Here is a 22,771-nt window from a genome sequence, read left to right as displayed (position 1 = left end):
AGAAAAACACCTTTTATGTTCACCTGTACCTGCATCATGGTCAGCATTATTATCGGTCTCTACGTTTTACTTGTACTTTACGTTTATAGAGATGAGAGCAGGCAGACGTGGAAATAATGGATTTATACTCTAAACTTTATGTCTATATTCATATGTGTGTGTGTGTGTGTGTGTGTGTGAGTGTGGGAGGGTTTCTCTGTGTGACAGATGTTGGTGAGAGTCCACCTCCACACCCCCTACGCATTCGAATTGAGCCACAATTCACTGATAAGCTAATCAAATCATCACCACACACACACACACACACACACACACACACACACAGAGAGTACCTAAACGTCTTTATCAGCGCTCTGTGATTGTGCTCTGATAAAGTTAAATGTTTGATCCTCTGCAGGCGGTTACAGAGAACATGGAGTGCAGCTGGATCTGACTCAGCGTGATCACGATCTGCGATTACAGCAAATTTACGTTTGATAAATTCAGAATATTTAGATTTTTGGTTAAAACATTTATGATTCACAAACTCTGTACCACAATGAAGAGCCTTATTCAGGACCTTTACCTAGAAAACCAGGGTTTTAGTCCCACGTGCGTTCACCCTCCCCTTCTAAACCTGATCAAACACTGATGACCTGGATGAGGCCGTGTTGTGCCCTCAGTGGCTAAAGCAAAGAGGTCGACCGTGGTCCTTTGTTGACTCCTTAACTGTCCCCGTCTGATAAAAGTGCCAACAGCTGCAGTTCCTCTGGTGTCCACCTGAGGCTGTCTCCAGCAGTGAGTCAGTCCCCATAGAGCCCCATGTTAAACTTTACAGCAGAAATAAACATGTTTACAGCCTGGTACAAAAAACAGTTTGGGTCTCTATAGCTCATTTCTCTCTTCATGACAACTGTACGGGGAGAATCTTTATACAGCTCACCTGTTTACATTATATTAAGGCTTCAAGTGATGCAGCATTAGGGGCGTGGCCTCTTTGAGTGACAGCTGGGAGCTGCTAGCTGTCTGCTAGGTGTCCCCTCAGCTAACTCAGTCACTGAACGTAACCTCTGGGCCGTGTTTGTGCTGTTGGAGCCTTTTGCAGATTTGTTCATGTAAATATCAGACAGATAATCTGTGTGTGCGCTTTATTGGACGAACAGACCGTCCAACACGTCTCACACACTGTTTCTACACTCAGTATTTTATTTATATGTTAGCACTGGTTAGCAGCTAGCTGTGTCTGTGCTCACCGTACCTGCTTGTTAGCTCGTTCAGCGTTTGTCATACACTGATTTATTAGTGGCGGTCCGTGCAGGGAGTCAGGACTGTCCATGCAGAGAAGACGGCGGGCTGAAGTGATGAGAAGACCGGTTCTTCAAAGGTATCTGGGTCCTGTCTTTCTGTGGATGAGAGCGCGGTGAGTCCACTTCCTTCTTGAGCTCTCTGAGCTTCTTTGTGATGCGTTCACACGGATTCATGCAGACAGCACACGGACAACACCTTTTGGACGGCACGGGAAAAGCACAAAAACACTCTGATGGAACGGCAGGACGGCGAAACGAAACACGCATGGCGAGATGTTGCTATGGTGATCATCATTTTATGTAATTATTGTAATATCTTAATATTCTGTTGCAAACAGGAAATCATTGTGAGATCTCCCTCAAAACGTGAAGCCATTCATTCATTTCCAGTTTGGACAGTGAAAGCAGAGCTGCACTTGGAGTATCCCTTGTTTCTTTTCGTGGTCACAGAGTTCCAGGTGTTGTCGTACCAAAACAATAATATTCTCGTTGTCTAGATCGCCCATGTTTTCTTGTTGTGTGACATTAGAACGTAACGGTAATCCAGTTGTAGATTCCGTTGCCGAGGAAGACAAGCAGTTAGATGGCGTCTACCGTTACCAATCTCTGCCTGACCACATTTTACCATCCTGCTCTCGTCCACTAAAATGATATCCTGTTTGCCGTCTGTCTGAATCGATGTGAACACAGCTTTAGTCTGATAAATAAACCCGGGTCAGCCACCACCTCCAATAGAATCTCACCCTGTGGAAAACACGTGTTCTTAAAGACCCCTCCAGGTAAACTCCAGTGTTTAACCTTGTGAACATCTCCATGTGGTGTCGTTCGTTTAAGACATATCAGGGACAGCGTCATCTCCACAGGTTGGAGACTGCTGACTGCTAACGTTAACGTTACTGCTACTTACTACATTTCAAGCTAGCTACGTTTCAACAAGTCAGCACTAAACGATGGCGGAGAGGTGTTTTGTTTTCACGACGGAGGGGGCGGTTGGAAATGTGCACGGGGGCGGGGCCTATGCTGATTGGGGGATTTTTAATGAGGCAGAAGGAGGAGATGAATCGGGAGGATTTTTACGTAATTAAACGTGTTTTGCAGAAAAAACATTTTATTATTTCAAGCAGAGCATTTTATGTGTCTTAAAACATGACTGGAGCTGCTCTTTGCTAATTAGCCAGCTAATGAATTAGCATTAGGAATAACTTTGATAAGGTACCGTTAGCTTACCCCTCTCTCATCCAAATACGGTCGCTTCTTTTTCTTGTCCTTCTTGGACAGGACAGCAGATCGAGTCAGACCTGAGGGGAGAGAGAGCGGGGACGTCCGGCATGTGACGAGTCCACGTGGCTCCTTCTTTAACATGTTTATCATAGGCCTTCTACGCCTACAGTCAGAGGAGTTCACCTTTACAGTCTTAAATAAACATTTAGATCAATAAACTGATCAGAATCGAGTTTATATGACAGACAGGATCATGTACTCGGCTCCTTCCTTCCCCACAGATGATGATAAAAGAGTGACAGTTGAAGTTTATGAGCTTTTATTAGTTCAACAGAAAACTTTTATTATCATTACTGCATCACACTGATAGTTATATAATATCATCGGGCGTGCCTGGTACTACCACTCTGATCACACTTGAGACCAGCTCAGCATGACGCACACGTCCACACACCCAGGGTGTAAAACTGTGTTATCATGGTGTGCACAAAAGGGACAACCCTCGGAGAGATCGCTGTGTACACGCGGCTGAGGGTGCAGCCCGAGCTGGAGAGGGAACAGAAACATATTACAGTCATCCAAACGAACTCTGCTCCTGCCGGTCTTTAGAAACTTATTTACTCTTCAGCTCTGATTAGACAAAGTTCAAACCTGGTACCATTGATTGATTAAGGTGTGGCATATTCCATCAACTTGAAACATCATCAGTTCAAAGGTACAGTGTGTGCGTGTGTGTGCGTGTGTGTGTGTGTGTGACAGACGTTGGTTAGAGTCCATTTCCCTCCCTCGACATCTGAATAGCATCATAACTCACTGATAAAAGGAATCATAAACACACCTTCACCTTATTAAGAGGGCGGAGTGTTTATCTAAATGAGCAGATATTTTGATGCTTTTACACAAGTCGTGTTTTAGAAGATAAGACAGAGCTTCAGCGTCAGACAAGCTCACATAAGACGAGAAATAAAGTGAAACTTCAAATATAAATGCACTGAAACATGTTAAGGTGAGCAGCCGCCCTGTTGGACTCCTCAGAGAGAGTCAGCATTAAAGTAAGAACAGTGTTTAAACAGATCACCTAGTCGTCTGATATCTCGGGTCTGTTGGTTAGTGAGGTCAACTGCAGCACAAACTTTACAGGAGCAAATACAGCTAATACTCCGACCAATCAGGAACCAGAAACAGACGTTACATCGCTCTCTTCAAATCCACCAAACTCCATTCACAAAACCAGTGATTTAACCTCACAGAACACAGGAGCCGCTGCCTCAGACTGTTGGTTTGTTCCTCATATTGTGTGACTTTGGTGTCTAACGTCCAGCAGGGGGCGACTCTGATCCTATAGAAGTCTATGAGAACATGCTCCTCCTCCTCTCCTGATGTATTCCCTCAGTAAACATGTTCCTAATGAGTTTATGGTCTCAGTCTCTAGTTTCAAGTCTTCTTCAACACAGCATGATGTTCATTTAGTCACTGATGCTCCCATTGAGAGTCACACAGACCAGGAAGAGGGGAGGGTTTAGGGCGGGGCTACCTGTGATTGACAGGTCGCTACCACAGCGACCTGATAAAAGACTCTGAGGAGTCGAATGTTTATTTTTACACTTTTTTTTGCGAACCAAAACGAGCATCCATTTTAACATCAGTGTTACCTTGAATTATGGATGTACCTAGCTAATGCTTGGTTAGCTAGTGTGCGTTTACAAACCACTCCTTTCTCTCCAGCTCCACCCTCTCTTCCAAATATGGTCACTTCCGGCTCAAACAAAAACAACATGGCAACGGCCAAAATGACAAACTGGAGGCCTGAAAACGTGTGCGTCTTCTAAACTGTAAAACAAGAGTACACACATTTATGTAGCCTCTTTCTTTTATTTTGAAATTCAAGTAGATTTTCACGGTGTGGACTGTGGTGACGCTGAAACTTTTTCCTGCAGTAAAAGTTATTTTAACAAAGTCCTGATCTTAGATGAAGAAATATTCTTGTAACAAACAACACTTGTTGTTTTGTGCAGCAGCAGGACACTTTGTTATTTCACACATTCAGGATGATTTGACTTTTACTGATGCACATTCTTTTAGTGTGAAAGTCTGTTCTGAGCACGACACACAGAAAGTCTAATTCAGCTTTGTGTTGTCCTGTGTGTCCAGACGAGCTGTTGGTACCTGAGCTTCTGCTCTCTGTGTGAACACTCCTCCTGCTCTCACGTCTTCAGATAACTGATCATCAGCTCCTGACCACTCTGAACGGGAGTCCGTGTCCCGGTATGATGACATCAGCGGTGCGTAGCGCCTCCTGGCGGTTGACTTCCTGTACTGCAGTGTTCATGCTCAGATCCCTCCAGCTGTCCTCGTCTGAGCAACACTCAAATAAATCCCCTGCAACAAGCACCGTGCCTGCTGAGGTTCCCTTCACCTGCACGCTTACGTCCTGTCCCGTGTGTCCTGGAGTGGGAACCACACACACCTGAGAGAGAGAGAGAGAGAGAGAGAGAGAGAGAGAGGAGACACTGGGTTAACACTGTCAGAGGCAGTGGTTTACTGATCTGTTAAAATGTTTATTGCATCCTGAAATTAAAACTCCATAATCGTTTCAGAGCGTCTCAGCTGTTTCTGTTTTTACTCTGGGTTAAATAACGAGCCTTTTAATCACTCTCAGGTAACATTTCATCCAAAAGAACGCGTACAGAAAATGAGCCATAAAATGACATCCTGTGTGATTCAGGAGCTGCTGTGTGGTCCGATGAGGTCATTTCAACAGCACATCCAAACTTTATTCAGGTTTTGATCGGGATATATATTTTCAACAAAAACTATTTAACAACTTTAAACTCTTTTGCCTTCCAACATGGAAGAACATGCCGTGCACACTACTTCATTAAGGCCATAATTACCCCACCTTTCATCATGACGTGCGTGAATCTGTGATTATTTTAAGCTATGCAGGTTTCTGTACCTGACCTGCCAAGTTCTCCTCGTGTTACGCAGAAATGATGTCGGGAAACTTTTATTAACTCACTTATTGCATTTAAATTTTTTTCTCATGTGATATTTCTTGTGCAGTATTAAGTTTCAAGCGTTAGTTACTGTCCATGGAGTGAGACATAGATGAGTTTGTGAAGTTATCTATCAGCATGAAACCTGATAACAAGTCATGTAAAGTAATAAGAGGTTTCAGAGAGAAGGTGCTGCTGCAGCAGAGTCTGGAACAAATCACAAATACTGGCACAGCTATCAACGTGTTGTTTAAGCAATAATAAGCGCTTTATGACTGCGTTATTAAGCTTATAATACATCCATGATAAGAACATTTAAACCCTTACATGTTCATCTATACAGTACTTCTCTCCCTCCGCTAGTTTGTTTGGCCGGTACGTGTCTCCTTCGCTGACGTCATATCCGACTATCATCGCCGCATCCGGAAACAGACTCAGGTTCCCGATGTGGTCTGAATGTCCGTGAGTCCCCACCACCATGCCCACGTCCCCCGGGTCCAGACCCCTGTCCTTCAGGGTCTTCAGGAGGAAGTCCCGGTTCCACGGCCCCCCGGTGTCCACCAGGATGGTCCGGGGTCCCGTTATGAGGGAGATGGTCCCGTCCGCTCTGAACGTCCCGTCCGGCTGAGGGCGACAGTACCCGGGCTTCAGGACCGACACGGAGTACGGCTGACCGGGGAAGTCCGTTTGAGAATCGGGGAGGGGGACCGTCTGACACCCGGCAGAGACCGCCTCACTGTCAGCCCGGTTCATGACAGCAAAATACAACTACTACAACTTCAGCTTCTTCTTCTACTCCTCTTCTTCTTCTTCTTCTGTTCCCTAATGGCGGTTTACAAACAGCGTATAGGCGCTTTACCGCCACCTTCCGGACTGGAGGGTTAATCACAACTGTCATAGTAACTCATTAAATTTTACATTATTTCTTTGCTTGTTATGTTAGTGTAGGCGGACATATTAGAACTATATATGTGTTACCTCATACATACACGAGTCAAAGACTTAATGATAAAGACTGTACAATTATGAGGCAAATAACGGTCAGCTCTTCCCGGACACTAAACAACAGACGCCTTGTTTGTTACTTTGAAGAGGAAACTGCTTGTTGTATTATGTACTATGTCTTATTTTCATGTTACTTAATTTACAGAAGCGCTTTAAAAAATAATATTAACTACATTAATATAAAAAACTGATGTATGAATCATTTTTAATAATCCCCGTTTCTTTCAGATTAAATGTAGGCTGTATTATTAGTTAATTATTATCATATCAAAATATAATATCCATAAAATTATACTAATGGATTCTTAAAACGTACTTAGATCATTTTGAAAACTTAAAACTAACTTAATTTTTTTTTTTTTTGGCAAAAACTTTGTGTTTATTTGGAAATATTAATAAATGTTATTTTTCTGTATTGATTTAAGAATAAAATCATCTCAAGAAAGTTGGAAAAACGTGTAATTATATTCCTCTACTTCCTAAAAATCCTTATATTCAAGGCGGCCATTTTCTTCCGACGTCATGCTCAACACGTTAATGACGCACTGCTGTGTTACATCATGTTACATCATGTAAGTCGTATTCAACGAGGGAATCTGCTAAAATAAAATGTTGTCGTTTTATTCATTAGTGGAGTAAAACTTTAAAGCGTTTCTAAATGACAGCTGAGCGTTGATGGTAAGAATCGGTGTGTTTTCATGTGAGCAGCATGTTGATATTTCAGTTGGTCATGACTTTGTCACTTGTTTTTGTTTAGACTTCATCTTATTAAAGTGATTCGTTCTGTTAAAATAACTCCTGCAGAGAAACACCACGCTGCCTTCAGGGACCACGTGGACAGCATGGTTTTGGCTCTGTTTCAAAAGTAATTGTAATATATCTCAGTCCTGAGGATGGCGCTATGACACAGAACGTCAGTACTGAACTTTATAAGCCTCATAAACCTGCTTCAGGGTTTTTTATGACCCTTAAACTTAGTTTGATAAATGTGTCTCCTGCTCACAGAGCTGTAAAAATCTGAGCTCTCAAATCTCCACAAAAATATCTGATTTTCTTTAAAGCTTTTAAATTATACTCTTCAAAGTTTAAGCTCTTAATGCACTTTAAAGTCCATCTTTGATATTTGAGTTTTATTTTGTTTTATTTATTTTCTTTACTTTTCGACAAGTCAAAGTCAAATTTAAAGATATTCACTTTTAGAAATCAAACCAGCCTTTAGAACCGTGTGTGATTGTTAACTCTGCCAGGTTGTTCAACTTTAACACCTGTTGGGATCATTTTACCTTCCCTAGAGAGATCACGGCTCTGTGACTGTGACACTCCTTTGTTTTCTTCATATTTATATTATCAGTTTGGACCAGTTTTAACTGCTCAGTGATTACAGGCGACCAAAGTCCTCAATTCATGGGTCAGTCGTTGTTTCCAGTAGACATGGCGCTGTTAAAGTTTATTGTGAAAGAGCTTCAGCAATAAGAATCTTTCCTGGTCCAGAGTTCAGACACGACTGAGAGGATCAGACTCCACAGATAAACACAGGAGCCGTCGCAGACAGTAAGTCAGTTAAAGTGTTTTTCATACTTTACTTTATGCTCTGAGACGCCTCTCGAACGACGGATTACATGCAGTTTATTTCAGTGTTGAAAGAACGCAGTATGTCGAGCATGTTGCATGTTTTCAGCAGGTGTGTATCTGTCAGATGAACCTGGATGGAGGATGGCAGCGAACACATCACATCCTTCAGAGAATCCAAAGAGACCCTCACTGACCAAGAAGCAGGTACTCGCCTCATTACTGCCTGTCAAATAATGTAGAGTACAGGGCCAGGGATAACGTGAGAACAGTACAGAAGGAAGGTCTGCAATATGAGAACAATGTTGACATGTCAAAGTGTTACATAAAGTCTACATGTCGAGAATAAAGTCAAACTGATGAGAGGAAAGACAAACTTTACGATTAGAGCCAGGATTAACAAAACTATGAAGGGGAGGTTTTTTATTCTGCGTTTTTAGAATTAAGTTAAAAACGAAACGAAAAGTCGAAACGTTGAGAAACACATAAATCAAAGGAGGAGGAAGGTTTTTTATTCAGAGTCAGTCGTGGTGCCAAACTCACAATGAGAACAAAGTCTAACTCCAATATTCCACAGGAGATTGTTTTTGATCCACTTTGTTCTCAACATGGTGGAAAAATCCCCCGCTGACCTTCTGGCTCATGTGCTCTATCTTAACGACAGCATTGCCACAAACTACCGTGGAAAGTGTCACAAGGAATACTTTTAACAATAGTATGAAGGAAAATAAAAAGATAACTTATTTAGAACATTTAAAAAAGTCCAACTGTGTGTCACACATCGCTTTAATAGTAACCATCTGTTATAGATTTCAATATGGCTGCACAATATGAAATATTTACTTTCATCGCACACATTAAGAAGGAGCAGCTGTAAATGTTATTGTCTCTTAAGTCTTATTGTTTTCAGGTCAAACCCTCGCTGTACATCTGGATTCAATTAAACTCATATAACTTTGTTTCTTTTCTTACACCGACAGGTTAAAGTTCTGGAGAACATCACTGCTGTGAGCTCTGAGCCATGGCTGAAACCCGACCTCAGTCAAACCAAGGTGAGCTTACCTGTTCATCACAACATGAAGGTTCAGGAACACAAAGTTTCATCTCAGTTTTAATGTAAATTTGTCTTTACATTCTTTCACCTGCAGGTTTATGATCTGGAAAGAGTATCACACACTGTTCCTGCTCCGAGCACTTCCCATGCAGTGAAGGTAAACAACAGGTGACAGTTAAATAAGAGTAAACGGATGGACGGAGGCGGAGTCACATGATCACATTTCTCTCTTTGTTTTCAGCCTGATTTAAAGTCGATGCAGACTCTGTCAGAGTGTGTGCAGCTGCTTCACAAACTGGCAGAGGAGGTGAACAACATCAGCCAGGTAACAGTGGATCCAACACACTCCTGTGTCTAGTTTTAACATTATTCAGTGTGTAATATTTGTCTAACACGTTGATGTTGTGTTTTAGAGTCTGCACATCAGAATCGGAACCATCTTTATTGTAAATGAAATGTTTTGGTGCAAATATAAACAATATTATATGAAGCACGAGTGACATGAAACAGCTGTGCAGTATGTGCAGGAGTGTGCATGATGTGCAGAAAGCTGACAGTATGTAATTAAAATCTTAACCGAATGCTGTTACAGAAGATAGCCTGCATAGTAATGACAGCATCTAACTCAGGTTAAGAATATATTTCCATCTGCTCTTATCCAGGTGAAGCGTGGCAGTAAGAAGGCAGCACCAGCAGGGGGCAGCAAAGAGCCAGACAGCCTGGAGAGCAGCAGGACTCTGATCCTGCACTGGGCCGAAGAGCTGAAGCTAAACATGGTCATTAACCCTGAATTTATTCAGGACCCCTCTTTATGCTGTTGTCTTTTGTTTCCTCGTGCAAAGTTTCTGATCAATCTAGAAACTATTAGATACTATTATTGATTTGTCCAATCAAAGTCCATGCTTTAGTAACACAATCGTGCAATTCTTCTGTTAACTTTATAATCGCCAAGAGATTATAATCGTTTTGTATTGTTTATTAACTCTCTGCTTCTTCGTTTCTTTTATTTCAGGTAAAAAAGGAAACCAGGCCGACTAATGAAAAGACAAGAAGAACGAAGGAGAAAACAGAGGAGGAAAAACTCAACGACAAGCTGCAGCAGTGGGCGGTGGAGCTGAGGGATGTCACAGAGGTGTGTGTGTGTGTGTGTGTGTGTGTGTGTGTGTGTGTGTGTGTGTGTTTGTTTTACTGACATCATGGGGACTCGCATTCCAAGTCCCCATAATGTAATTTATACATTTTGGAGCAAAGACACAGTTAAAGGATCGACAAGTAGTGGTTATGGTGTGTGTGTGTGTGTGTGTGTGTGTGTGTTACCAGGCTAACGGTGTGTCTGATGAGGAGCTGAAGAAGCTGCTGTATCCAAATGGAGCAAACAAGTCGAGGATGGCGGCCATCCTTCCCATGCTGGAGTTTGTGACCTGGTCACTGTTAGCCGAGGATACTGAGGTATGTGTGTGCGTGTTTTTGTGTGTGTAACACAATTACTTTTGGCACTTAGGCATATCCACCATGACATCTGAGGGCCTCACTATTAAGATACTACTATTATAGTGATTCATGATTCCATGTGTACTTTAATGTGACAGCTGGATTGATCCCGGGATGTTTGCAATGTCAAAATAAAATCCAGCGACTCCTTTTGTCCCTCATAGGCTGAAAACGAAGTTGTCTCCACAGTTTACATTGTTGTTTTTACTCAAAGAAGTCCTAAACAGTGAGGAATAATCTGATGTAATAATATGTATGTACTGTATATATGTAGATCGATGGTCATGTGTGATGAATGTGACCCTACAGGAAGCTGTATCGAGGATGTGGCTGCCGACCAGACAAAAAGCCTGGAGGACAGGAAGTGGAAACCCCAAATACATCCCGAGCTCAGGTGACTGTGGCGCTAACTTTGCTTTTAAAAGCTTTCATTTCAATCAACTGTAAGAGACTGTAATGTCCTCATCACAGCATTAGAAACAGAAATGGTGCATACTTATGATACTGTATGTTTTTGTCTTTCAGTGTGGCAGTGGATTCAGAGTGCTGCAGGTAATCTTTATTGTGCTACTAAACACAGGAGTCTGATTGTATACAAGTCAAAATTCAGGCTTTAAAAAGAAGTCCACAAACTGCTGGGGAGGTCACGTCCACTTTTATAAACAGGCTAACAACAAATATCCTTTTTTAAATGTGAGCTTTATTCAAATGCTCTGTAATAAATAGTTTACTAGACGTTTGCTCAGACGTGTTGATCATAAATCATTTTTGTCCGTTTTTATAAATTGTGAGTGGTCCACAGAACAGAAAGATTAGACTACAACAATACAGCTAATGGATAACAATACTCCTTTTGTTGCCTCGCAGTGTCGGTCCGGTTTGACGTCAGTTCCTGTCACCCCTGGCTTGCCGTGTCCTCTGACCTGCTGCAGGTCCATGAGGCACCACAACACTCTCCTGCTCCCTCAAAGAGCAGTCAGAGTGGCCCTGAGTGGCCCTGCGTGCTGGGAGACTCCATCATCTCTGCAGGGAGGCACTACTGGGAGGTGGAGGTGTCTCCTCAAGGCAGCTGGAGGATAGGCGTGATCTCTGTATCTGCTCTCAAGAATAAAGGCTCCTCCATGTCTCCAAAGAAAGGTATCTGGACTCTGTGGAAGACGTCCAGCTTCTGGGCCTGCACAGACCCGCCCATTAACCTGCAGAGGGCGACTGTGCCCGGACGGATCGGGGTGTACGTGGATGTGGGGGAGGGTCAGGTGTCCTTTTATGATGCGGATCGAAGGGTTCACATTTACACTTTCTCTGACACCTTCAAATACAGCCTGATCCCTGTGTTCGGATGGCTGGACGGAGCACTGCTGAGAATCAAACCAGCAGACCTGTCAGTCACTGCTTAGGGCAAACACACCTGGAAAACTCCTTAGATACAGATTCAGACCTTCTGTTCAGTTCAACTGAAGAAAATTATGTTTTCTTAAAATATGTTTGTATATTTCTTCAATTACTGCACCTTCCAATGTTAAATACAATAAATGATATCAGACACTGTTTTGTTTGTTTGTTTGTTTTTTAGAAGCACCCTGAATAATAGGAGTGCTTTCAAAAATCAGTAAATGAATGAAAAGTATATATGGAAATATAAGGAGAAATTAATAAGAATAATACATAAGAAAAATAAAGAGAAATAAAAAAATCAATTGATTAAAAATACAGATAATATATAAATACAAAATAAAATAAAGACAAATAGCTAAATGTACATAAAATACAAAGAAATAATTAATATTTTTTAAATCAAAGCCATTAAATAATATCGATTCTTCTTCATTATTATTATTATTATTATTCTTTTCTAACTCACTGGTATCATTCCAATTACTAAAGCGGAACCTTTGTACTATGATGCGTGTTGGGGGGACTCTTTATGTGTTGCACTTTTAACGGTTACGTCACTTCTACTCTCCACAATGGCGGAGAAAACAGTTTTAGACCAAGGGTCATCATTTATGGACCCTTTTAAAGGACTTTTGTTAACATATTTTATGCCAGAATCATGTTACGACGAGTTCTTTCTCAATTTTAACTTCCTGGACGGTAAGAGGCTCGTTTGGAGCTAAAACAGCTAACTGTTAGCTTACTATTTAACTGTGTAACGTTCATGTTCAGCTCGTAATAAACCGGCTGTTTGTATTTTATGTAGATTTAACTTCAGATTTATCAAAGACGGGAAAGATAGCGCTGTTTGTGTGTCTATATGAAAGCCATATTTTAAATATTATTTCACAATAAAGTGTCAACTTTGATTTCCTGGATGTGACATCCACATTTGACGTGTGGTTTCGTTCAGGTGAGGGAGGTAATGTTGGCTTTAATAGGAGCCGCTCTCCCGTAAATCAAATACCCCCATTAATGGTAACATCAGGGAACATGAGGGGTAATACTTCCTGCCTACATCTTCTTTCTACCCGATGATGTTGTACAGCATACAAGGCTATAAATTAAATTTATCATTGCTGAAAGCTAAGTATATATAAGTAAACTTAATCATGTTGCAATTTACAAGCAGCAATTCTAAAGTGCTTAAAAAGTGACAATAATATATTAAACATAAGAGAGTAAAAGACGAAGCATCCTCAGCTACAACCGTTGAATAATATTAGAAGCATTATAGAAGGCGGCATGAAAACAACACGTAAAATTAGCTTATAGAGCTGAAACAGAAAAACGGAACACACATTTAAAACACTAAATAATTTACAAATGAAATCTAATTTCACATCATGGCTTGTTGAGTAAAGCAGGTCTTTATTTTGAAAGGTCAGCTTAACTAAAGACAGATTGAGCTGGTTTGGAGTGTGAGTCATTGTGAGACCACATCATGTTCATTTTACGACTCTGAAACACAGACTGTAGACATCGAGCACTAAATGTTTTTGTGTATGTGTTTTGATGTCAGCCATCACAGCTAACTTATCCATATTTTATTTCAGTACCATGTCTGAAGATCGTCCTGAGCAAAGGTCTGGGGATCGGCATCATCCTGGGATCAGTGCTGGGTAAAACAGCTCTCCTCTTCTCCTCTTCATCACCGGCTTCATGTGGAGACTTTAGTTATAGTCCAAATATACATCAATGTTTTATAACATTTAAGTTTTTGTTTGAAGGGTTAGTCAATGAATACTAAAGACATTTCATTAAGTTTGAGTCAATAAAAAGTACTTGGTAAGTAATCAGTCATAAATCACGATGACAGCCTAATGATATGTTTTCTCTCCTCTGCGCTGACAGTGAAGCTTCCTCAGATCCTGAAGCTGATGGGAGCGAAGAGCGCTGAAGGTCTGAGCTTCAACTCTGTGCTGCTGGAGCTGCTCGCCATCACAGGAACGATGGCCTACAGCATCGCCAACAAGTTCCCCTTCAGGTCAGACACGCACACATCAGCACTCTGAATGTTGTAATGACTGTTTCACTTGTGTCATACGCTTTGTAACACTTTGAGTAACATGAGCTGACTGCTTCCTCAGTGCCTGGGGCGAGGCGCTCTTCCTCATGCTGCAGACCGTCGCCATCGGCTTCCTCATTCAGCACTACGGAGGAAGAACGAAGGGAGGTGAGGCAGCTCGCACACGCAGCGATCACTCGGTGTCGCAATAAGAGCCTCATTTGGTTCTACAGTAGATCAGTACTCAGGCTGCAAATAACCAATATTATCGTTATCAACATCGACAAGTTTATCTGTCAAATGTAAAAACACGCATAAGGTACAACAACACCTCTTCAATGAATGCATTGAATAGACTTTAACCTGGAGCGGTTTATCAGACCTCATAAAGCTTCCCTTTTCTTTGTGCTGGAGCTGATTTGAAGCTGCAGGACTTTCAACTCAGCAAACACAGCGCCATCTGGTGGCTGTTCAAAACGTATAGCAGGTGTGTCACTTTATTTTGTGACCTAAATCAGTGCATCAACCACATCGAGTTGTAGTCAGTGGCGTCCCTGAAAGCCACGCTTGAGTTAAAGAAGATATCAGACCAGAAAAAGACTTTGGTAGAAGTAAAAGTCGGCTGTTCTAATATTACTCGAGTAAAAGTTTTAAAGTATCCGATCTTTAGTACATGATGTTAATAAAAAAGAAAGTTATTAACTTTATTTCTTTACTGTAAACCTTCAGACATGGATTCACTTGAAGAGAAACTGTGCAGAGAGTTGATCTTTGCCGAATGATAAAGTGGTGTTATTAACTTGCTCTGTGGCTCTTTTCACTCTAATGAAGAATCCAGAATCTACATAATAAAAGACGTTTTCACCGTCACTGTAATGTAATCTCGGCTTCTCTGGTTCCACCCTTTAAGACTTCTTACATTATTAAATGCATAATTTCTGTCTCTCTCAGGCCTCCTCTTCCTGGTCGTGTATTTCTCTCTGCTGGTCCTCGTGCTGTCTCCGGTCACCCCCATGTCAGTGGTCACCTCCATGCAGGCCTCCAACATGCCCGCCATCATCATCGGCAGGGTACGACAACACGACACAAGGCTGAAGGCTCAGTGTGTTTGTGCCGTGTGCTCGGGATGAGGAACTGTGTTTGTAGTTAGGTTCAGAAATGAGTATTAATAGTGTGCATAATAATGACACGCCTTCTTCTCAGAGTCGAAACATAGAGAGGTCAAACAGGCTGAACCACAATGTAAAAATATAGATACTTAAAAATGAAAACATGTACTTCTTCACATACAAAGTGACCGTGTGTGTGTGTGTGTGTGTGTGTGTGTGTGTGTGTGTGTGTGTGTGTGTCTCAGCTGATCCAAGCGGCCTCTAACTTCCGTAACGGGCACACCGGCCAGCTGTCGGCCATCTCTGTCTTCCTGCTGTTTGCTGGATCGCTCGCACGCATCTTCACCTCACTGCAGGTAACAGTTTACAAATGATCAGCGCATGCTTTAGTGTATCTATAGCTGTACATATGTGGGCTGCATCTGACATCCGGTCTAAGAACGTTCCACAAAGTAAGATGCTTTTTTTTACATCAGAAACAGACGTTACATCGATCTCTTCAAACCCACCAGACTCCATTGATAAAAACACACATTTTACCTCACAGAACACAGGAGTTCCTCGTCTATCACTTTCTCAATCGGGTAGTTTTTTTTGTGTTTTACAAAAATGTTGAGCTGGATCTGCACAAACCATTTAAAGCACCAAAGTCGCACAGTAACAGAAAAGAGTTAACAATTCAGGTAGTTGCAGACAAGCAGCTCCTGTTCTGTGCAGGGTAAAATCACTGTTTTTGTCAATGGAGTCTGGTGTGTGTGCAGAGAGCGATGTAACGTCTGTGTGTGGTTAAAACAATCATCTTCCTCTGTAACAAAAAGGTCTATCTCTGTAGGGATCCTTTCTGTCATGTTGTCACACTTAGAATAACAATCTGAGCCTGTCAGTGGAAACAACAAGAACTTTTAGTGGACGACCTTTGACCCATCAAGGATTATGTTGCAGCCATTACAACCTGTTTCTCTGCTGCAGGATGAACACATCAGACATTTGAACACTTTTTTAACCTGTTAGTCATTAAGACCCCAGAATATGTGAAAATTTGTACATTTTAATTTGTTCTTTTGTGTTTTATTGTGTTGTTACAGGAGACCGGAGACACTCTGATGGCCCTCACATACGTCATATCCTCGGCCTGTAACGGCATCATCACTCTGCAGGTTCTCTACTACTGGAACAGCTCCCCGGAGCGCAAGAAGAAGAAGAAAAAGAAGAAGGAGTAGGGAAAGGACTGTCCAGTTCCCTGTCCATATCAAACTTCAGACACTCAGAGCGTCTGCAGAGCGTGAGCGTGATGAAATGCATGTGTGGAGCCGCTGTGGGACCCTGAACCTGCTGGACAAACACAATGTGAACAACAGAGCAGATCTTCTGTTAGCTGTTTCTTTAAGGGTCCACTGATCTGTTTTACATTCCTCCTGATTCAGTTAGTCTCATTCCAGGCTGCGTTCACTCTGATGTGTTTAAATACCTGGAAACAGTTTCTGTGCACTTACCTGTCCCACATCCAGGCTCTCTGATTATCATCCTGATCATTTGTTCTGCTTTGACATCAGATACATGTTAAGAATTATTAGTTGTCTCATTGCACATAAAAACATGATTCCCCATGACAGCCCTCCACTGTGCGCTTCATTCTTTGCTCTGTTTTGGGCACATTGGGACGTGTGTGACATCATTGATGGAACCACTGAGAGTCGTGTTTGAACATTTTTAAAATGTGATGAAGATTTCCACTTTTAACAGCCATGAAACATTTCTGTAACTTTCTACACGATCTGTTTAAACCTAAATTAAGCTTCTGAAATGAGGCAGCGGTTCACCTTCGGCTCAGACACCCGTCTACAAATCACAGCCTGTGTGTTAGAAGTGGGCGTAGCCTCTGTGACATCACACACTGGTTTGAATATGGCTGTTAAGAAGCCTAAAGTTCAGCTTATTGCTGTCGCCATCTTGGATTTTTTTAGTCAGAATTGATCACATTTGGACGAGAGGGTGGAGCAGTAAGCAAGTGCTAAGCTATCAGCTAATGCTAGTTTGATAAGCAAGCAGCATACTTAAAGCCTGTGTCCACTAACAAAGTTTTTTGCGCTGGCAGCGTCCACGACCTCCAATTCAGAGCGCTTCTCACCAGCGCTTACTGTTTGGTTTCCGTTTGAACTTCGCTTGTTGTCCGAGTAATATTGACCAATCACGTAGCGGCAGGCTGCGGCGTATGCAGAAAAAACAGTCCTTAAGGAGAGCAAAAGCAGGCGGAACGTAATCCACCGTCATGACATCACAGCTCCCGTCAGCGTGATCTGACGACGATTTAGCTTCTTAATGATCTCTATAAACAGACAGCTGCATGGTAACAGCTAACAATCAATCACAAAAATGTGTCACGAAAGCCGCTCAGCGTTCAAAGTTCCCGACTTCCTTGAATGCATCAGATCGATCCGACCTCCGTTCAACAAACGAGCATTTTAAACGTTTTCTTCTCCTCTTGAGGACAGACCTGACAAAGCTTGAGTTTTTACTTCTTATAAATCTGCATCATGATGTTGAAGTTTGGGCGAAGGTAAGAGCCGTTACTAACAGGTGAATCACAACAGAACGGTTTCTCTGTCTGTAACGCAGCACGCGGAAAAGGAAGTCTTGACAGGAAGTCGTTTGTTATCGCTAACCGGTGTCTCCAGAGGCTGAATCGTCTCAGACAGATAACATGAGGATACAAATGTAAAAAAAGAGGTTTAACTGATGCATAGCTGATCAATATCGTGTGATATGCTCCTTCAGTAAAGATCAAAGATGACTGTTACTTAAATATCCAGGAAGTCACAGTGTGTGACTGTATGTGAAAGAATGTAGTTAAGTGATCACGCGGTCCACCCTTAGACTTGAAGTCTCTGTAGAGTTACAAGCACAAACGTTTTGAAACACCTTGTCATGTTTGTTAGGTCAAACCTGTAAAGTGACAGAAGCTGTCACTGAAGTGTGGTCAAGTACAAAAGTACAACATGTCTCCAGCGAGGAGCAGAAACGTAAAGTAACTTAAAGTTCAAAAACAATGGAGAAGTAGTAAACACGCTTCACCACTCCTTCACCCAGTCACTCCTCCCACAGATCCACCTCTCCTTCACCTCTGTGAGCCTCACCCCTTCTTCCACACACGCACACACACGGTCTATCCTACCTTCCTCACCTCATTACACTCACCTGTCAGTCAGCCTTTCAGGGCTTAGCAAACACTTCCCTCTATTAGCAGCAGCAGGCCTGAAGCTGCTGACAGACGTGGAGGCCGTCATGGTGGTCTGACTGATTCATGAGAAACTCTTTTTCAGATTGTTTATAGAAAATTCAAACAAACATGTTCAGGTGAGTTCTGTACCTTGTTAGCATCCAAACGTCTCCTGTAAGCCAGCGTCTCTCAGCTTTAGGCTTGTTGTTGCACTTTATCGTCCCTCCTCTATCGTAGGATGTGTTTTGTTCCCCTCTCAGACAAAACAACGATCTTTATCACACCTTTAGAACAGGTCTACCTGGCTCTGTGCGTGTGTGTGGCCTCCTGGTCCCACCCTGGCTTTGCATGCCACCGGCTGCAAGGCATGACGCTGACTCACACACACACACACACACACACACACAGTCCATCTCATGTTAAACGACTGACAACTGAAGAGGCAAACCGCCAGAACAGCAGCCGCCCACGCGCTCACCTGCATGCCAGCTAACAGCCGCTCAGACGGACACCTGAGCAGGAAGGTGTTTCTGTGAGGGACACAAAGGCTTCACATCAGAGGACATGTTGACCACTTTTCACACATTAATCATCACATATTTTTAAGGTGCTACGAGTTTTAAAACATGTACACTGACTTTAACATCTTTGCTTTGTCAGTGTGTGAACAGATGCTAACGCTACAAAGATATTAAGCTATGTTTTATTGCTCAGAGCTGACGCAGGTCACTCTTTTGTACAGTTACAACCTAAATCCATTAAACACACAACATACGAGCCGAAAGTAAAGACATGGACAAAACGTCCTGAACTTAGCATTTCTTTAGCGCCCCACAGTGCTAACAGTGTGCAGCTTTAGCTAACATTAGCGCTATCATCAACAAACAGACACAGAGTCCATCACAAACACTAAAGTTTGATCTGACGGGAACGTGTCTCACACTCGGTAGAAACTAGAAACTAGTCAACATCCGCAGGACATTCAATATGTGTGATTGGTTTGTTACATAACACAACAACAGAACACACTGCTGTCCTGATATCAGCTTATTGATCCGGACACTTCACTGGTAAATTGAACAGCTTGCTTTAAAAAACTGAATTACTTAAAATAAGGAAGCAACCAAAACTAGGCATTGTTGCTAAGTTGGAGCTAGCTGGCTAACCTTAATGCTTGTTCACTTACGTTAACGGCTAATTTTACACCAGATCAGTGTAGTGTAGGCTAGCTTAGCTACAGCTAGCTGGCTAAACTTAGCTTGCTTTCTTGCTAATGTTATTGCTAGCCAAGTATGCATCTGAGTGGATGTTACTCTTCTTGCTTGCTAAAAGACTTACCGAGCTAACATGAGACATGATGCTAACTCATGTATCATGACAAACAATGGCCAGCGATAAATGATGTAGCTAACGGTACAAAGCTAAGGTGAATAACTAACGTGATGTCGCTCAGTCAGGTGAAGGTTTGTGATGTCACTGAGAGTGTGTCCGATCAACAGCTAACACACTCGTGTTGTTTCTCTGTTAAGAGGAAAAAGTACTAAAAGACGATTCGTGTGAGTCAGACGGCTGAGATGTCAGAGTACCGTCAGATGAGACGTTTCCTTTGAGGGCAAACTCGTCCTTTTACTCTAATGAGGCCAACGTTTGTTTTACTGCAGCTTTAGTTTCATTCTTAGTTAGCCTTCTTAAAGAGTGTTTAACTGATCAATGGTTTATAACTACAATAATGTAGCAACACAAGGACGCGTGGTACAGATGCATTCATTCATTTTATTATGACAGACCGACGTCGCAGAGATAAAATGCTAATATTAATGTCCGCCCTCTCTTGTCCTTTCGAGCTGAAGACAGACGTTCTGAACACAGACACAGGCCTGACGAGCCGAGTGCAGATTGAAAACTCAAGTTAAATTCAGATTTGTGCTCTGAGACAGGACGCGGACAGATTCTGATCCTCTCTGACACTTTGTATTCTGACCGGTGTATGAGTGTGTGTGTGTTTACAGGAGTGTGTGTCTTGTCTCCTGCAGGATGCCTCAGGTTCTGTCTAAACTGCAGCAGAGTTTCCAGGACTGTGTCTGAAGAGCGGCTCTCCTGCTGCAGAGCTTCTGAACTCCTTCCCGTCTTTTTGTGTCGAAGTCGCTCCTGCTTCCTGATTCCTCCTCCTGCTCGCAGGAATGTTCACGGAAGACAGACGACGGCAGCGACTGACCGAGAGCGAGAGGAGATCATCTTTACAGGAGACTCAGACGTGGAGGTTATGATTGTTCATTCACTCTTATAGAAAACACAGCACCTGATTTTCTCTCTCACACACACACACACACACTAACAAACACACACACACACACACACACAAACACACACACACAAACACACACACACACACACACACACACACAGCTCTTTGTGGAGACTTTTAAGTCACTCCTCACTTCCATGGAAACCACTTGTTGAAGCCTCACTGCTTGTTGCTAAGTGACAGGATGTATTGGACCAGAAAATCCTTTCATTGACACCCCCCCCCCCCCCCCTCCTCCTCCTCCTCCTCCCCCTTCACCCCCCCACCCCCCCTCGGACCGCAGCCAAAACAACCCACATACATGCTCCAACTCCTGCCGCTGCAGCAGAGAGCGTTTGTTTGGGACTCTGCCAGGAGCACAAACAGGTTAAAAAGGTTTTATAACTTTTTAATCATTAACACAACTTTTCCTCTCGTCCCCTTTTTACAGCTTTATTTCTGTTTCAACTCAACTTTATTTAAAACGCACCTTTCAGACACGCCTGCAGCTAAAAGTGCTGCAAAGAACGAGAAGCACAAAGTTCAGACAAAAAGTATAAAAAAACAATCAAATATATTTAAAGATTTAAGTCAAAATAAATCAAATAGAAAGACAAATCATTTACACTTTAAAAAACTTTATTGATACATTTCAAAGTATTTTAAAAATGATTCCAAAAAACAGTTTGTTTTCTTTCAACATGTTCATAGTGGTCATGTAAGAAATGTTAAATGTTATAAAAAGAACTGAATCTGTCTCGTTTGATGTAAACATCCTGAACAATCTGATTTACTTTTACTAAGTTTAACACTTTTTTTGTTTTGTTGTGAAGGAGATTTAATTCCCACGAGGAAGAGGAGGAAGAGGAGGAAGAGGAGGAATGCTGCAGCAGTGATTTCATTAATTAGCTTTGTTTTTATAACTCTCAGCAAACATGTCAGACAGTAATAAGTCCACCTCGACTAAAACACAGTGTTTAAGCTTTAAAGGCCCAAACTGTGTCTGTGAATAAAAGATGCTGAACAAAGTGAAGCATCTTGATCGTCGCTCTTTTTTAAAGTCATCATGTTGTAACAGAAAACTTTGTGCAGCCTGCAGGAAGTGTGTGAGGCATCCTGACGTTTCCTTCACATGAAGAAGAGGAGCAAAGTTTCAGCTTACACCAGAGTCAAACTGTGAGCAACATCAGAAACATCAGAGTTCATGTTTAAAATAGAGACAAACACTTAAACTCCTGCGGTCATTAATGCAACATTTTATTATTGTGTTTTATATTTCTGCTCCGCATCGCGATGAACTTTGTTTATTTCAGTTTAAGGTGAGACTCGGTGACCTCTCTCTGCTGCGCCGGAAGCTGTCAAAGTTAAACCTGATTTTACTGTAATTACTGTAAACTTTAATCATGAAACACATGAACTAATCTGAAACTTCATTTACTTTTAGGAGCTCCTGCTCTCCCCCCGTGCATCTGTTCTCCTCCCCCCTCCTCGCTCCCCCTCCTCTCAGTGACCGATTAGCCGGTGCGGGGTTCTCTCACATTTCCATGAGAAAGCCGGCGGTCGGTGAAAGGGTTAAGCCTGAGGACGAAGCCCCCAGAAAGCAGCCCTAATTTTCTGCCCGGCGGGGGGGTGGGGGAAGTGGGGAGAGGGAACAAAGACGCCCGGGGGAGGAGCGGAGACTCCGGCTTTACTATATGCACCTGCGGCCTGAAAAGAACCGGACAATGCGCCTCCGACACGGCCAATTACGAGCGGGCCATCCACCCGCTTTCTCCGCGGAGAGACGAGGGGGGAGGCGGGGGAGTGAAAGGGAGGGGGAGGGGGGAGAGGAGAAAGTGAATTTTTAAAGAGGGTAAAGATAAGAAAGTAAATAATCGAGCTTTAAATCATTCCGGGCTCTAAAGACAGACCACCGCCCCCATCACAGCCCCCCTCCCCGATAATGTGCACTTTTGTCCCGCAGGTTTGGTGTGAAAGACCCCCGGGCTCCGAGCGCGGAGGACGGTGTGAGAGTGAGGAGAGGTCGGTGCGATGATGGTATGTCACGCTCACTTTCTCTAATCATCGGGATGGGTGACGTCATGGAGAAACAGCTGA

At 42.6% G+C, this 22,771-nt stretch overlaps 2 protein-coding genes across 2 annotated transcripts; one reads left to right on the top strand and one right to left on the bottom strand.

Moving 5' to 3' along the window:
- Positions 1-4,013: 4,013 nt before the first annotated feature.
- Positions 4,014-6,313, bottom strand: mblac1 (metallo-beta-lactamase domain containing 1). Its single transcript, XM_069672769.1, has 2 exons — positions 5,831-6,313; positions 4,014-4,974 (listed from the first exon to the last, which is right to left on the bottom strand). The coding sequence occupies exons 1-2, from the start codon at positions 6,254-6,256 to the stop codon at positions 4,735-4,737; spliced, it is 666 nt and encodes a 221-aa protein (XP_069528870.1). The 5' UTR covers positions 6,257-6,313; the 3' UTR covers positions 4,014-4,734.
- Positions 6,314-12,589: 6,276 nt separating this feature from the next.
- Positions 12,590-16,783, top strand: mpdu1b (mannose-P-dolichol utilization defect 1b). Its single transcript, XM_069672768.1, has 7 exons — positions 12,590-12,716; positions 13,613-13,678; positions 13,911-14,043; positions 14,147-14,232; positions 15,016-15,134; positions 15,419-15,529; positions 16,259-16,783. The coding sequence occupies exons 1-7, from the start codon at positions 12,590-12,592 to the stop codon at positions 16,391-16,393; spliced, it is 777 nt and encodes a 258-aa protein (XP_069528869.1). The 3' UTR covers positions 16,394-16,783.
- Positions 16,784-22,771: the final 5,988 nt, after the last annotated feature.

This window comes from Semicossyphus pulcher, unplaced genomic scaffold, assembly GCF_022749685.1.
Source record: "Semicossyphus pulcher isolate SPU_LCO1_2020_fin unplaced genomic scaffold, fSemPul1.0.p SCAF_21, whole genome shotgun sequence".
In the NCBI taxonomy this organism is placed as follows: domain Eukaryota; kingdom Metazoa; phylum Chordata; class Actinopteri; order Labriformes; family Labridae; genus Semicossyphus; species Semicossyphus pulcher.
The sequence above is the reverse complement of the archived record's forward strand: the minus strand, read 5'-3'. Positions and strand labels throughout refer to the sequence as shown.